Raw genomic sequence first — 17,838 nt, 5'->3', positions numbered from 1 at the left:
AGTGACTGGTGGTGAGACCCTTGTTTCTGGTAGGATGTGTCTGCAGATTTCCATATAATTGTACAGACTGGGAGGAGCCATGAGGAAGAGCAGCATCTCCTAGGCTGTTTCTTCAGACTGTAGTGATGGAGAAGTGGCTGTTAAAGGAAGCAGAGTGAACTGGAACTCAGCAGAGATTGTAGTACCCTGGGATTTCTCACCTGGGGGACAGAGAGCTCAGACATAGGTTCATGAGTAACCTGCAGCTTGAATGATTGTTGGTTCAGGTGCAGTTGCAGCAATTTCTAATGGAGGAACCAGAGTATTGACCAGTGTTTCTGCCAAGCTCCTATACTTTCATCTCTCTTGTTAAAGGTGAGATGATGCTTAGTGTGGCAAGCACATTTCTCTCCCTCTCAGGATTTTCATAGAGGTGCACAGAGAGAAATGAAAGAGAAAACTATTTCTATTTCTGCTCCTTGTTTTTCCTATGTGGAATGTGTTTGGAGAATTGTTTACCTGGAGTGATTGCTTGATTGGATTCTGGTAAGGATTGTTTGAGCCTGATGGCCAATCCAACCCACCTGGGGCTGGACTCTCAGAGAGGGTCACGAGTTGTGTGAGAGGTAGAGGAAGCAGTATGTAGTTTTAGTATCCTCCTTTTATATAGTATATGGATGTATTTCAGCATAATTATAATAAAGAAATAATTCAGCCTTCTGAATTGAGTCAGACATTGTCATTTATTCCCATTTGGTTTGCGTGCATTTACAATAGCTTAGTTCTCATATTTTTGTAATTACTGCATTCAGATATGTTCTTATGTTAGAGCTTAGCTTGTATTTCTTCATGTGTCATTTCCAGACTAATATAAAACCTTAGTCCACACATAGCTGATGTTCCTGTCATCAAGTCCAAGAAATGAGGGAAGCAGCAAAAAATAAAAATTATTAATTGTTGTGTAAGGAAAATATGTCAAAGTCTGGAGAACAGGATGTGGTTCAACCATGTTGGACATGTTCCTTGTGGAGCAAAATGGAGCAGTTAGATGCTGCACAGAGAAAGTCACGGTCTCTTCATTTTTACTGGTATTTTGGTCAAATGAAACCTGAACCATTTTTCTGTGTGTGACACAGTATCAGCAGATGGAACTAAGATGTTCCATTCTCAGAACAGTCTTAGTGAGAGAATGAAATCCTTTCCCCAGCAGGCACTTTGAGCACTGAATGATTAAATCAAAGAGCATCACTGTCACCAGTGCATGCTCTGGCTGCATGGATAAAAGGAAAGTGAATTGTGCTCACCTTTCCCAGAGAAAGGCATCATCATTTATCTTCATGTGATGAATTTAAACTGCAGCACCTGAGTTCTGCCCTGAGTGAGGGCTTTCAGAGAGAATTCAAGGGGCTTAGAGGTGCTCAGTATTATTTCTTGGCTTTCCCCTTAATAGGTTGATCCTGTACCTCTCTCTGTTTCACACTGAGGGCCATGTGCTGAGAAAATAAAGAGTAAGGAGGTAAAATGCATCTTACCTCTATTTTAATACCAGTCAAAAGATGGGGGGAGCAGTTAATTTTATCTGTCTTAGATATGTGCCTTAAGGTGAGCCCATTCTCTCCATTGGCAATTAAGAGAATGTGAGATAATTAGCAGAGGCTGAAACATGGAGAAGCTGCTTAGTGAAAGTCAAGCTAATTGTAATCAGCTCCTGGATGGTCAAAAGTCCTTGTGTTGGGCCCCTTGTGGTCCATGAAAGTTCCCTGTAAAGAGAGTGGCATCCCAGAAGCAGCAAGAAGCACGTTGCTCTTCTCCATGATATGTTTTTGTAGCTGCTTTGCAGTCGACAAACTCAGAAAATTACACGTGCTTTAAAACTGGAAGTTAATTGTCCATGATTCCAGCCCTGGGGAGTTTGTCATTCCTGGAGATTGCCTCCAGAGCCTGCCTGAGCACCGTGGAGGGCAGCACTCCCATCCACGTGGGAAAGGCTGCCTGCTGGTTGCACAAGGCTTGGGAATGTGTCCTTGCTGCAAAACTGGAGCTGCCTACACATCGATACTGAGAGCCTATAGCAACCTTTTAAACTCTGTTACAGTGCAAATGATGACTCAAAGAGAAGCATTCAGGTCTAATCTATGTGAGTTCTTGTAATAAGCTTTACAATTAGAGCACAGACTCTTTCACCTAATTCACTTAATTTACACTGGGAAATGAGATACTGTTCAACTAATCCGATGCTATTCTCCTTATTAGAGAATGAAAGCATCCTCAGAGGCTCTGGTTGGATTCAGGCTAAGCTTCTGAGGCACAAATAGTGTGAAATGCTAATGAATTAGCACGCTGCTGTAATTCCCATTTGGGATCTGGTGCCCCCCTCCATTAGCCTCTCACACCATTGTTGGCAGGAGGCACTGGGTCTGCAGCAGCTCTTTGTGCACTCAGGGTGACTCTGTACATGTTTGATAAGATTGCATTGATACAGATGAACCTTCTTCAAGCGGGGCTTGTTCCACCTGCCTTGCCTAGTGTCTTGGCTTGAAAAGACAGGAGTCTGTGAAGGAAGGCAAGAGCCTCCTGTGAGATGGAAAAGGTAAACCCCCTTCCTCTGAATTACCACAATTTCAAAATTAAAAGGCTCTCAGACAAAGATATGGGAATGGGAATAACTGTTCTTTCCTAGAAAAGAAAAAAAACCTACATAAAAATAATAAAAATGTAATTAGTACAAACAAAACTGCTGATAGAGTCAGCAACCTGACACCCTGAGGAGTCAGGGTGTTGGTAATAGTCCAGTGAAATGGTGGCTGCTCCTCCTGGAGGGGCAGATGAAATGCTGCTGGAGTGGGGATCTGTAGAAGGGTGGAGTTTTCTCTGAAGGTCTGGGGATGGAGTAGATGGGCCTGGTCTTCCTCTGGGGATCCAGCAGAGAATAAGCTACTCCTCTGGGAATCCAGCGAAGTGGCTGCTCTGGTGCCCCAAAAAATGCTGATTTTCTGCAGGTAGGGGTGCTTGGCTCCTCCCTCTGGGTGGAGCATCTTACCATGGGCTGATGGAACTTTACCAGTCATGCAGTGAGTCATTCAATGGTCCATTAACAGAAGATATCTCCCTGGAGGGAGACATTGTTCTTGGAAGAGATAAGAAAACTGCCCAACCTCCAACAGATGGCAAATAGAATCCATGCTTATCTTACAAGCCAGGACACCTGGTGACTGCAGTGCTTTCAGGAAAGGGTTAAGAGGTTTTCTCCTGCTTTGCAGTAGCTCCTGGAAAGGTTGCTGTGTTCTCTTCAATCCTTGACAGCCCAGCTGCTTAGTTTAGAACACATGCTCAAGTCACCAAGAGGCATTTCCTCTTCTTGAGGGGAAAATACAGAGGGAATGTTTTCTGTGTTTTCATCAGGCTGATGGATCAAGTTCTCCCTTCATATCTGTGAACTGCACTTGTGCTGTTGGGAGATTATGAGAGAACAGGCTGTAGTTCTTGAGTTTTGAGGGGATGATAGAAGATGAGCATCCTGCCAAATATTTGGTCTCTTGCTCCACTGAATTTCTTTGTTGTTATTGATTGCTGTCCCCTGGGTTTTGCTCATCTCTTGTTTTAAACGCTGTTGTGCTGATTCTCTGACGACTTTGCTCAATTCTTTCACATTTTCTGGCTAATTTTTACTTTCTCCCTTGCTTTTTGTGTGTTAAATGTGTGGTGAGTCCCCTCTAGACAGAAGCAGCAGCTCTTGAGGGAAAAACAAAAGTTAAAAAAGCACATTATTGTGGCAAATGAGTGTTTTATATCACAGAGTACTAATGTCACTTATTGCTGCATTAGTAAATTCTGAGTTGGGAAGAAGCACCAGATGGAGAGCAGTGACAGAATTTGTCACCTGATCCAAAGAACAGAGCTCCATCCCACAGTGCAGGAACACTCTCAGAGGAGAAGAGGTGTAAAGGTGATGTTTGCCTGCTGGGAATGTTCTGCCCATAATGGGTGGTTTGAGTGCAAACCCAAACAGTAAATGCTCTGCACCTCTGAAATTTTGAAACCTATGAAACCATTGCCCCTTGGTCTACACGCTGTAGAAATCCTAAATCTTCCCCTTCTCTCACTTTTCTGGATTTTGGCTTTAATTAAATATTCAGAATTGTTGATTTCAGAATTGGTTCTGGGCACTTTTCCTGGGGCTCAGGCAGACCATATCATTCCCTGGTGCAATTTACCTGTCCAGGTGAATTAATGAATCATTTATTGCTGCTGCTGGCACACTTATAACACTTGACACGTGCCACTGCTGTCAGCCTGTTACAGTACTGACAGATCTGAATGGCTCTCTTAGACAAAATCTATTAGTGCAGTGTCAGCACAGTGAAATCTTCTCAGGCTAAATATTGTAAAATCCGGGAGCCTTTTCTTTTGTGTAATAAATGGAAAAGTTTGGACCATCACTAGAAAACTAAATTTACCTGCTGCATTTATGACAGTGATAGCAAGTGTGGGAAAAAAGCAATGCCGGTATAAATATTGACATTCAGAGCTCTGAAGACTCATTGTTATTGTATGAAACTAGAAAAGGTACCCGTGGATGTTGCTCAGACAGTCTGGTTGTTGTGTAGAAAACTATAGAGATACTTTTTATTCTGTGTTTTCTGCTGAAAAGACTTTTGGGGAGCTTAAAATTCAGTTTCCTTGCCTTTCAGTCCCATCCTGATCAGTTTGACAAGCACAATCCACAACTGCTTGTTTAGGACATGGTGAGAAAAGCTTTTATAATTCCCATGAGTAGGGACTCGATCAGGATCATGTTGGAAAACACAAATCCTGCTTGTCAGGGAAAGGTCTCTGTGCAGCAGGTCCCATCTTCACCTTTTCAGCTCTCAAAGAATAAGAACTTTTGTGTCTTTTGTGATCTTATTTTTACAATCTGTGCTCTGTCCTATGAATGTGAGAAAACAAAACATGGAATTGCTGCACTTGCTGATACAGCAGAGTTTTGTGGCATTAAGGGTTCTTTTTGTCTAAAGCCAGCCACAGCCCATCCCATGCCAATGAGAGTTTATGGTCATCTTATCTCTACAGTTTATCAGATGGTTTTGTTATGAAAAAGGGAGAATTTTTAAAAAATCACATAAAATTCATAGTTTAGGAGATGCATCCAGCTGTTTCAAGACTGCATTTTTCTGTAATGTCTTTCTTTATGGATTATTTCACAGGAGAAAGTGGTAACAGTTGTTGAGGATTTTTCTCTAGGTTTTCAGTCTTCCCAGTGGCATCTTAAGGCTTCATGGAGCCAGTTATTCTTCCATCATGTGAAATTTGCTTAGAATTGCCTTGCTTAGAAAGCCAAATAGAGAAATATTCCAGCAGTAGAGTAGAAACACTCAGGAATATTTGCCAAAGAAGAAAATATGTTTGTTTTCCACAATAGTTGGAAAGTAAGTGTGTTAATGGTACTAAGGGTGTAAGAGTTGAGAAAGTGTCTGGATGATGGTATTTGTCACTGTAGAATCCCAGAATGGTTTGGGTTGGAAAGGACCTTAAAATTAATGTCATTCCAACCCTGCCATGGGCAGGGACATCTGCCACTGTCCCAGGGTCCCATCCAGCCTGGCCTTGGGCACTGCCAGGGATCCAGGGGCAGCCACAGCTGCTCTGGGCACCTGTGCCAGGGCCTGCCCACCCTCACCGAGAATTTCTAATATCCAATCTGTCCTTGTCCTCTGCCAGTTTAAGGCCATCACCCCTGGTCTTGTCCCTATGAATGATGGAATTTTAGGTGGTCCTGCAAGGAACAGGGATGTGGACTTGATCCTTGTGGGGCTTGAGATCCTCTGTGGTTCTGTTTGGTCTATTCTGGTTCTTCATGTTAATTTTTTCTCACACTCTTTGCATTGCTAGAATTCCTGTCATTTTCAAGCTCCAGCAGTGTTCAGCCTTCTGAGCTGCAGACAGGAGCTGTATTTTCTGTTCTAACAGCAGGAGTAATGCACACCTCAATTTCCTTTGTGTCTGCACAACTGGACTTACTTTTAGATTCGATAAAATATACCCATGGTTAAATTTTTTATTTTTTTTTGAGTCTGAACTAATTTTTTTTTTTTTAAGTGAGCACCCATAATCATATTTTTCCATGTCATTCCCACGTCTGTGTTGATTCAGTTGGATATCCCAGGGCAGCAATCCAGTTCCAGATGTGTTGGTTGTTGGGGAGCCTTTGGTTTCCTCCTCTCTGTCTGGAGGAGGTGGGAAAGTGGCTGAAAGGGAGTACCAGGCCAGGCAAAGATTGTGATATAAAATAGTGTTGGGATGAAATGGAGCTTAAAATATGGTAGTTCACAATTACATGTGTACAAGGCCAGTCTGTCACCATGTTTGTTTAATCAAGGTCAAAGAGATTTTAATTAAAATAGTGAGCTCATAACATCAGGCTGGTCATCTGTAACTGGCAAGTGGGTTTTGTAACAGAGAGAAAAAATGTTCTCCTTTATGTGCCAGTTTTGCTAAATAATGGGTAACTTGTTTAGATGGCTTGCAGTAATTTGGCACAGAGTGATATTAAAAAAGTAAAAGCTTTTGCTCCAGTTGGTGCTAGTAGGAAATAATTCATTATTTTCAGTGAGGTAGGACTAATTCTTTAAAAACTACTGAAACAGCTGCTTATCCTAGTTCCTTAAATTCAGAAAAAAGGAGCAACAGTTTAAATTCCTACTTTTATTACATTTTACAGCACCTGTTTTTTCCGTGGTGGAGAAAGGGGAAAATAAATGGGGAAAAGAAGGGAAACTACCATCACTTTTTTTTTGGTGGGGATGATTTGGATTGGGACAAAAGTAGGGAAGATGGGCGTGCTGGATGACATTGTAATTTAAATCTGTTTGGCAACAGTAGTTACTGAACTCGCTAGATGAGATCTTCATGTCTGCTTAGCAGGATAAACTGCTCTATTAATTAAGCTCAGTCCCATAAATCTCTTCTAAGTTGCCATCAAATCCCAAAGTAACCTGTATCATGTTGCTTTTGAAATCTGCAGCCCAGGAGAATGGAGTTTAATATTTCATTTGCCTTGTGTTCAGCTGTGATGTGACTTGTAAAATGTAGCTTTTGCATTGGGAATAAAAATAACCAAGTCTCTCTTTTAATTGCCTTGCACCAAGAAACAAGTAATAAACTGCTTGTGATCTATATTAATTTGATTTTTAATGAAAATGTATTCACACATGTTCTGTGAAAACAATTTTCTTGGAGAAATAACTTTGTGAGTCAAAATATAATCAGCCTGGCATTTCATATCAGAAAAATATTCTGGCAGGAGTTATGGAATAGTGCAAAATTAAAGTAGAAACAGACATTCCACAGAAACATATCTGGCATCACTGATTTTTGTTCATGTTGGATACCTGCTGCAATTACAATTCAGATTGTTTTTTCTCCAGAGGTGCAACGCACAACTCCTGCAGTCAGTCTCAAGGAGATAGAATGATTTGTTGTAAACAGTTAAAGGGGATGAAATCAAGCATAATTTCAGTTGATCCTCTTGCACAACAGTTTCTTTCTCTTCACTGAGCTGATTTACCTGCAAAAATTGTCCTGAGGGGAAAATCCAATCTTCCTCCCATCATATGGTACTGGAATCCTTTCTTCCACATTTCGGTGGGTCCTGGATCCTTCCAGTTTTTTGAGGAATCACCTCTAGGAGAGAGCGGTTTAGAATGACTCCCACTGAACTCCAAATTTCTTATGTTGTAACATTTATGTGTTTCTTTTTCTGAGTCGGAGATCACAGGATAGTTTGGGTTGGAAGGGACATGAAAATTCATTGTCCACCCTTGCCATGGGCAGGGTCACCTTCCACTATCCCAGGCTGCTCCCAGCCCTGCCCAGCCTGGCCTTGGACACTTCCAGGGATGGAGCAGCCACAGCTGCTCTGGGCACCCTGTGCCATGGTTTTAAGCCTCTATTTATAATTTTTTTTTTTTTTTTTTTTTGTCACCTGATTTTCACAAGAGAATAGAGTTTGTGTCCTCTGGGCTGAGGGCAAGCCGCATCAGAGTGTGGCAGAGGGAAGGCGAGACAAGATTCAGGAAATTGTTGATGATCTTGCAGAGTTCAGCTCAGGTTTTCAAAGCCACAAAGTGTATGCTATTCATGTGGTTACCAGAATGCTAGTGTTATTTACACTGACAGAGAGGGGAAAAAGAATAATAAAAATCAGGTAGGCAGACAGAGTGCTGTAGATTTTTTCTTTTTTTTTTTTTTTCTTTTTTTTTTTTTTTTTTTTTTGCTAGCTTCCATCAAAGGGAGCTGCTGAGATGTCTTTTATCAGCTTGCTTTGCTTTTTTCTCACAGAGTTGGTACTCAGTAGCTGGTTCCTGCCTCCTTATACTGCTTCTCAAACACCCAGGCACTCTTTGGGTCTCCTGCAGACTTTCTTGAGTACCTTTGCCCATGAAGTTGAGCAAACTTTGCAATCAAACACCATAGGAGGTTTTGATTCACAGTTGCCTTGGAGTTTTCTTTATTCTGAACTACCAAGAGCCCCACTTAGAGCCAGTTCCAACAGCATCCTGGCTGCTGGGCTTGGGAAGTTTAAATTTGCTAATATTGTCTCAGCCAGTGCTTTGATTAGAAAATGAACATCTTTTGCTTTTTCTATTTTTTTGGGGGGGGGTTAAGATCAGAAAATGAACAAGTGATTTGAGTTTTCCTCTTGTTGCTATTTGTCTCATGTTAAGCTTTAGAATTTGGCTGAATCACAGCACCACGATCAGTAGCTGGGGTGTTCTGCTGGGTCAGGCCACAGGGCAAGGAAAGGACTGTGCTGGAATCCTTTTATCCATGGTTTGTGCTAAGGGTACTGGGTTGTCTTTATTTAGGGTTTCCTTCTCTCACTCTCCAAGATGTTGAATGCTGTTGTTCACGTGCTTAAAAGAGGGAGGAAGTATAAACCTCATGATGATCTAAAAGGCACTTTTAAAACAGAAAACTGCTTTGTGGTTCCTGTATTTTCACAGGTATTTCTCAATTGGTAGCACAACTCCCAGTGCAAGGGGGGTGAAATTTGAGCACAAAAACCCCAAGCCCAATTCTTTCCACTAACAGATTCAATTCTTATAAAATATTTGGTAAATGAGAGAGGGAAATGTGCCTTTGTGTCTTAGTTTGAAAAGATAGGAGTCTGTGAAGGAAGGCAAGAGCCTCCTGTGAAATGGAAAAGGTAAACCCCCTCCCTCTGAATTACCACAATTTCAAAATTAAAAGGCTCTCAGACAAAGATATGGGAATGGGAATAACAGTTCTTACTAGGAAAAAAAAAAAACTAAAGAAAAATAAAGAAAAAAAAAATGTAATTAGTACAAACAAAACTAGTGATAGAGTCAGAAAGCTGACAGCCTGAGGAGTCAGGGTGTTGGTAATAGTCCAGTTCAATGGTGGCTGCTCCTCCTGGAGGGGCAGATGAAATGCTGCTGGAGCGGGGATCTGGAGAAGGGTGGAGTTTTCTCTGAAGGTCTGGGGATGGAGTAGATGGGCCTGGTCTTCCTCTGGGGATGCAGCAGAGAATAAGCTGCTCCTCTGGGAATCCAGCAAAGGGGCTGCTCTGGTGTCCCAAAAAATGCTGATTTTCTGCAGGTAGGGGTGCTTGGCTCCTCCCTCTGGGTGGAGCATCTCACCATGGGATGATGTAACTTTCCCAGTCCTGCAGTGAGTCATTCAATGGTCCATTAACAGAAGATCTCTCCCTGGAGGGAGACATTGTTCTTGGGAGAGATAAGAAAACTGCCCAACCTCCAACAGATGGCAAATAGAATCCATGCTTATCTTACAAGCCAGGACACTTTGTTACAAAAGGTTTCGGGGACTGCACAGAGACCTGATGGAAATTTGAACAAAGTTTTCTGACTCCTTGTGATGTGTTTCTGTCCCCAGAGCCTCCCACCCCGATCGCGCCGCCGGAGCTGCTGGCCGTGGGCGCCACGTACCTGTGGATCAAACCCAACGCCAACTCCATCATCGGGGACGGGCCCATCATCCTCAAGGAGGTGGAGTACAGGACCACCACGGGCAACTGGGCAGAGACCCACATCGTGGACTCTCCCAACTACAAGCTGTGGCACCTGGACCCCGACGTGGAGTACGAGATCCGGGTGCTGCTGACGCGCCCCGGGGAAGGGGGCACGGGGCCGCCCGGACCCCCCCTCACCACCAGGACCAAGTGTGCAGGTGAGGGCTCTGCTCTTCCCCCTTCCTCAGAGATGCTGTGCTACACATCCCTGCTGCAGGTGCTTCGGCAGGGCTCTGAGCTGGTATTGGGAATTTGGATGCATCCTGGAATATTTTGTTTTATTCCACAGGCAGGTATTTGAGAATTGTTGGTTTTATGCTGTGGTTTGTCTTGCCACATTGTGAGGCTTCTTTCTGTTGGAATAAGCAAAGAACTTCTTTTCCAACCAGTGCTGCGATAAGAAAATTTTTCTTAAGACCAGGCTGTGATAACATTTTTTATGTCTAAGTGCAGAACAAAATTTATGTTGTTCTTGGATAGTGGATCTGCAGTGGATATTAACAAATTGACACTGATATCAGTTTGAATGCACTGCGGTGAGGAATAAAATTTTAAAAATAATATTTTTTAAATTATTATAATTTATTTAGTTTAATAATTTAAAAATAATTTGATTTTATTTATTTAATTTCAATAGTAAACTTCTAAAATTCATTATTGTGTTCTATTTCCCTCCTCTTTTCTGACGAAGGACTGTGTTCAAACACTTGGAGCACTGTCCTTTTCTCGTTCATACTGGAATGGATCAGCTCTGATCCAGGGACAGAAGTAGTCTGTCTTTCTTCCTAAGCCATATTGGGCTTCCTGTGAAAAACTGATGGATGATGTTGCTCATGTTTCAGATATATTGGCTATTCATCCTGTTGTCATACATTAATCATTAGCCATTAAGGGAAATCAAGCCCTGTGCCTGGCAAGGGGATGAGCAAAGCACTTTTCTGCCTCACAGATTTTTTTTCCACCACACAACTTCATTTTCTTGCAGTTTTGTAATTTTTGCAAGGTCCTTACCATGGTGTGAAGAAAGAACAGGGATTAAAAGGCATTCTCTCCTTTTGCTGCAAACCTTTCTTCCCTCCCCACAAATTAGTGGTTTAGAACATGAGGATTTAAGAAGTGAAAACCTTATAAGAACATTCTGTTTCCTATTACTCTTTCTGATCAAACAGCAGACCTGAAGTGGGAAGAAGGCATCCAGAACACCCAAAATCATCCTAGGATGGAATTAAGCAGTACAGTGTTGGTGGCAGGAATATTTCCAGCAGCATCCTCTTTCTCTACCAAGAGAGGAAGCCTGGCAGGCTGATTGTGTTTTGGGTGGCACATCCTTTACTATGAAGGTTGTAAACTAGTGAACATTTAGTGCCCCTTTGAGAAGATTTGGTTAGAAATAAATAAATCTGAGCATGAGGCCCTGACATGGAAGTGTTGGCTTGGTTCAGCACCTGTCCTTTGGTAGAACACAGATGTCAAAGGCTTTGCAGCAGCTGTGTGGAGAGCTTGAGGGGACATGGATGATATCCTGGCCTGTTTGGGAAGTTGGCACATGTTCTGCTGCTCACCTTCTGGCTTTTTTCTCCTTTTCTAGTGTGGTAAAATACTCTGACCTCACCAGAAGTCACTGCAGGCCTGGCCTGGGACTGTGCATTTGCGGGTGGAAATGTGGCGTGCTCAGATTTGCTCTGGAGTTGACATGTTGTCACTTTGCAGTCACGCTCTCTGCAGTGGACAAACTTGCAAGCCTCTCTGCCTTACCTGTAAAAAAGGCTGGGTTTGGTTTAATTCAGGAGTTAAGATAAAAAAAGCTGACTTTGTGCTTAATATTGTGTCCCAGATTGCTGAGTTTCCTGCCCAGTTCAGGTATTGACTGACTCGGAGAAGGATGACGTGGATAATTCGTTCAAATTGGCAAAGCTGAGGCACTTTCTGTTTTCCATCCTATTTTACTAATGATAATCTAACTGGAGAAGGTCATTCTGTTAATGTTAGCTGTCATACAGGCCTTGTTGAGATTGATGGTGATGGCATTTCTGTTTTGTTTAGGGCATTGGGTAGGAGAAATTGTAATAATCTTGATCTAAGCATGGACCAGGAGGAAGGGAGAGACTTAATAGCTAAAGATGTACAATTTCACCAAATGCCAACTGAAATGATAGACAAGAAAATGCAACTCATTATTCCAATTTCCATACGTCGTGGAACTCCTTCAAAACACCATTTTGAGGGTAATTACACAAAACTTCCATGGTGAAGATTTTCAAAAATGTGCTGAACTGAGAAAACAGCTCTGCTGCCTTGATTTTCCTAAGAGTACCTAATGAATGACATCAGGGAAAATTGAGGGGTTTTAAATTTGAGGGATGAGTGATGCTGCTTTTTTTTTTAATGTGAATTTTTTGGCTGTTTTATTATTTGTCTTTACTTTTTCTGAGCAAGAGGGAAGTACCAAACTCTCACACATTTGTATGCAATGAGCAGGTGATTGGAGCAGCCCAGTTCTACTGCACTGTTTGGTGTTGTGCTGTGTTTATTAGGGCCACAAATGAAGGTAACAAAATTGATTGCACAAGTGAGAGTAAAGACGATCACCTGTACTGGAGAGACATTTACTTATTTAAATTGCTAGAAATTAGTGTGACAATAAACAGAAGGTGGCTGCAACCTTCTAAGAGAGGGAAGTCAATATCCCTTGGACTGAATACTCTGCCCAGTCTCTTCTCACATAGAGACTGCTTTTTTTTTTGTTTATTTTTTTTGTTCTGGGGAAGCTGAGTAACTGCTGGCCTTCAATTCAAGTAGAAGTTGCAACAAGATTCTTATTTAGAGATGAAAATGAGGATGATTTGGGAAGGACCATGCTTCTCTTCCACTTCAAGCAAAAGAAGTTCATTTATAAAGTTGCCTTTGTTTTGTTTCTTGACTGTCAGCTTTGCATCACAGCAAAAGCATGGCCAGGAAGGTCCAGCATGAGCTCAGATGTTATATCAACTCTTACAAAATCATTCATAACATTCAGATTTTGATCACACTGAATGGAAGTTGTCTATATGGAGTTGAAAGGCTTTTTTTTTTTTTAAATCAGATAAAACCTCTAAGGTAATTATGAAAGGTCCTCCTCTAAATCAGCATAAAGAAGTTTTATTAAATTGGATAAAATCTAAATTTATGTTAGCAGTATGTGCTCAGACATGTAACCCCACTGATGATGCTTTTGGTGTTCTACAGGACAGCACTACAAGACTTAATTAATATTTGATCCATAGAAATAATACTGAAAATTACATCCCAGCTTACCTCCTCCAAGGGAAAGCCAACCGCCAGAAAATGTGGCAAACCCTGCAGAAATGATTTTTCATTTGTTTTTTGCAAGTTTTGTGGTTTGGATTTGAGTTTGCTTTTTTCATGGACTGTTACAGGTTGTGGGATAGGAAAAGATGAAATGACCTTGAGGCATAACCCAGTAAAGTGTCAGTCAGAGGGAAGAGTTGTCAGCAGGGAATGGGGAAAAGAGAAAGATTGATTAAGGTTAAGACCAGGCATGGGGTTGAAGGTTGGTTAAAGAAAAGATTGATATAAAACATTAGTGTTTATCTCCAAAATAATAGGTTGAGGAGATAACAGGATTAGAATAAAGTGTTTGAACACAATTCCCAATAATGCCTTGCATTCAGCCCTGGTTCTCTAAGTGTGGGGCCTTTTTAGCCATCCTCTATAGATAAACACAGCTTTTAAAAGCCTTGTTCCGTGGCCTTTGTTCACAAGTGTGTGCTTTGGGAAGCTTGAGGCTTATTTTCTTCTCTGTGCTTATTGACTATTCCTCTGCTTTTTTTTTTAATTCCCCTTTCTTCTGTTTCCACAGAAAGGAAGAATAGGGGAAAAGTTGTTTTTTAGCTCTGGTGGATGGAATAAAGGGAAAAGTTTGCCTTTGAGGTCATTATCCTGCAGGGAATCTCATCTGAAAACTATTTGCTTCTACTGGGGCAAACTCACATGAAAAACAAGGCCAAAGAGTAATATTTAAATGAATATTAATAAAGGGACAGAGTAAATACTTTCTTTATGATCAATACTTACTCCTGATTAAAACATTGTCTGGAAAGGCTGCCTTCAACATTTGTTTCCCTTTAGCTTCATTAGAACATTGTCTGATCTTTATTAGCTGTTGAGATTAAAGAAAAGGAGCCCAAGGGGGATCCTCTCTCTCTCTAAAACTCCCTGAAAAGAAATTGTGGCCAGGTGGGGACCAGGCTCTGCTCCCAGTGGCAGTAGGAGAGGAAATAGCCTCAGGTTGTGTTAGGGGAGGTTTCAGTTGGATATTGGGAAAAATTCCTTACTGAAAGGGTTGTCAGGCATTGGAACAGGCTGCTCAGGGCAGTCCTCCATCCCTGGGAATGTTGAAAAGGTGTGTGGATGTGAACACGGTGTATCGGAAAAACGTGGTGAATCCTGGATGCAGGGAAGAGATGCTGATATCTGGCTCCACATCAGAAGGCTGAAGGATAGTTTTATTAGAACTATGCTATATTACATTAATTTACAGTTTAAAGAGAGACTATCCTCATCTACATACTCACTTCTTACTCACCTAACTAACTCAAATTGTGACTCTGCTGAGAGCCCAAGCCACAGCTGGATCCATTGGTCACTGACCCCAAACAACTTCACCAGAATCCAACCCAGCCATCACTGCAGGTGAACAATCTCCACACCACATTCCACATGGGGAAAACACAGGAGCAGAGAGGAAGATTGTTTTCTCTTTTTCTCTCTGTGCTTCTCCTGAAAGACAGAATTGTGTCTCTCTGTCCAGAGAATGTGAAAGTCACACCGGGTGGTGTTGGGTTAATGGTTGGACTCTGATCTAAGGGGGCTTTCCCAGCCTCAGTGACTCTATAATTCTCTGCCTTTTTGGATGATGACAACAGGTGACTTAGGGTTAATGGTAGATTCTGATCTTAGAGGGCTTTTCCAGCTTTGGTGAGTTTATAATTCTCTGCCTTTTGGCGGAGACTTGGATGTTGCTGTTGGAATTGTTGGATGATGACAACAGGTTGTAAAATGACTTTAAAATAGGGATAGTTTTATAAAAACGACTTGTAAATGGGGATAGTTTTATAACCTTGTGACTTGGAAGAAGGAAACTCTTCAATCTGACAGAATTGTGTGGTAAGAATTGGGAGGGGAGAAAAAGTGCTGAGAAACCCCAACATCTCCCCCCAGAAAACACATGGCAATGACTCCTCATGGAAGAGGCTTGTGTTCATAGGATATTTGTGAAAAATTCCCATGGCTCACAGGCAGCCTCTCCCTTCAGATAAGCTGCTGGAGGCTGCCTTAATCACCACAGGGTGATTTAGCTCTTGCAAAAAGAGCAGTTGTCAAGATCAATACTCAATTTTTGGTGTAGGCCTAGGGAAATAAAAGTTAGTCTTAAATGATGGGGCTGAATTCGATACTCCCTTTGAAAATAGCCCAGATAGAGTGGCTGAAACAAATGCAAATGATCTGAACATTCTGAGTTTGATATGGTGCTGCCAAGTAGTTGGAAAACTTTTTCCTCTGGTGGTTCTTAACAGGTGACTTTGATGCCATGAAGTCTAGTGAAGTTTACCAGTAATAAGCAGCTTTTGCCATTTTTTGTTGATTTAAGAGAATAGTTCCAAATCTATAAAAATAACTGAACAACCATGAGCACATGCACTGAGTATGTGTTCAAAAACATTTCTTTCTGGCTTAATTTTAAGGTGATACCTCCCATTAAATAGGAAACTTCCACATGTTAATGTGGAAAAATATGATTCATGGTTGCTACACTGCTGCCTTAATTTTTTTTCTCAAGTTTATAATAAAAAACAATTAAAACTCGGATCTATGAGTCAAAGCACTGCACAAAAAGGACATCAAGAGATTTGAAAGAGTGTTCTGTACAACTGATTTTTTGGTATTATCGTAATCACTGATTCACAGACTTAGAGCTACTCTAAGCCTTGTGCTGAAAGGCACATTAATTTCCCCTATTAAAATGAAATTTTAACTCTTGGCTCCAGTTTCCTGTAACTTTAAATGGAGAGGATGAAGGAAATAGAGCCTTTTTTAGCAAGTGAAGGAAAACTTTATCATACAATTCTAGAATATTCCTGAGCTGGAAGAGACCCACAGGATCCCCCAGCCCACCCCCTGGCCCTGCACGGACCCCCCAGCAACCCCACCCTGGGCATCCCTGGGAGAGGTGTCCACTCCTGGAGCTCTGGCAGCCTCGGGAATGGCACAGCCTGGGGTCTGAGTTTGGGTCAGTGGATCCCCAAAGCCATTCCAGGGACATTCCCTACCTTGATGATTGAAGCTCTGATTTCATTCCACCTCAAAGAGCCTTTGGCATGTCAGCCAGAGGGATTAGAGTTACAGGAATACAATATTCCTTCATTTTGATCCTTGATCCCCAGTTTGTGCTTGGAAACAGCCTGATAGCATTGCTGAAAGACGGAAGCTTTATCCTAACGGATTAAATCCCTTTGCATGCAAGATGATGATTTTTCCCTGCGAAATTGATTAAGCAGATAAATATATCTTGATTTCTGTTTTATTCTTTCCCCCTCCTCACTTATGTTTTTGTTGGAGTAGAAAGAGCATCTACCCTTTGATTAATAAGTGAAAAATGTGTGGAAAAAAAGAAAAGGTGATGACAAATGTCTAATTGGTTTCTCTCCAAGTTACAGCTGGTTTCACCCACAGAGGTGTCTCAGGCAAGAAACATCCCTTTGGGGAACCAGCAGGATCAAGTTGTGGCTGTGTTGTTTGTAGCAATTTGGTTGCCCTGGAAAGCCATCTTTCAAAGAATAGAGGAGAGAATGGATCTGTGAATTATTTACTGGAAAAGAATTTGAAAGAAGGAGCAGCTCTGTTGTCTGAGATATAACAACAGTGCCAGCCTGTATGGGACAGAAAGAATCTGGGAGGAGATGGAAAGTGAAAGGGGAGCAGAGTGCTTTGGTGCATTTGGAGAGGCTGAGGGAATGCAGGACTCCTGGAAAGCCAGATTGTTGGAGCTGACAGTGTCAGCATTCAGGAACACACAGAATTACAGAATACAATTGTATGCAGGTGCTTTTATTGAGAGCTCTGGCAATCAGGGCTACAGACCCAAATCTGACTCCGACATGGCTTTCGAGCTGAATGTATTTTATATTCTATTGTTATATAACTTACATGTTAATTATCAAACTTATATTATTTTATTGTATACATTGACTTTATCCAAGCATGAGTTTCTTGCGATCTTTCTTGGGCCACTGACCACAGTTTCTAATGATTATTCTTATGATTAAACAATAATTATATTTAATTACTAAGCAATCATTACCTCTAACAGTTATATAATTTATCATGTACTAGCTACACAGGTGCAGTTCTAGCATGGTACAAGGCCTACATGTACCTAGGGTATTTATTTTTTTCAGGGCCTTCTAAGCTTAGTTTTCCTTTTAACCCTAAATCCCCATGATTTTAAAACCCTTTTACTATCAACAGGACCCTTGGTTTGGCATGAGGCTGTGATCCATCCAAAGTTCAGGCACTAAATTCCATCTGTGGGAAAGCAGCAACATGCAGAGGCAAGGCTGGGATTTACTGCTGGATGTGCTGGAGCACATCAGTGTGCCATAAATCTGCTATTTGTTTCCAGCACTGACCAATCCCCAAACCCTCCTGAGTCTCCCAAAGCATGCTTCCAACTGCCTTTAACCATGGGACATATGGTGAGGAATTTGCTTTATCCTGATCCTTGCAGAAGATCAGCTTTTTGTCCTGGG

The 17,838-nt window shown here is 41.7% G+C and overlaps 1 protein-coding gene across 5 annotated transcripts in view; it reads left to right on the top strand.

Annotated features, from left to right (window-relative positions):
- Positions 1-17,838, top strand: part of PTPRT (protein tyrosine phosphatase receptor type T) — a 465,371-nt gene that overhangs the window by 219,972 nt on the left and 227,561 nt on the right. For all 5 annotated transcript variants that reach the window (XM_021535473.3, XM_021535470.3, XM_021535472.3 and 2 more), the window contains exon 7: positions 9,895-10,188. In XM_021535473.3, the coding sequence (XP_021391148.1) occupies positions 9,895-10,188 (294 nt within the window). The remainder of the gene's footprint in view (positions 1-9,894; positions 10,189-17,838) is intronic.

Source organism: Lonchura striata, chromosome 17, assembly GCF_046129695.1.
Source record: "Lonchura striata isolate bLonStr1 chromosome 17, bLonStr1.mat, whole genome shotgun sequence".
Taxonomy (NCBI): domain Eukaryota; kingdom Metazoa; phylum Chordata; class Aves; order Passeriformes; family Estrildidae; genus Lonchura; species Lonchura striata.
This window is presented reverse-complemented; position numbering and strand designations above follow the sequence as displayed.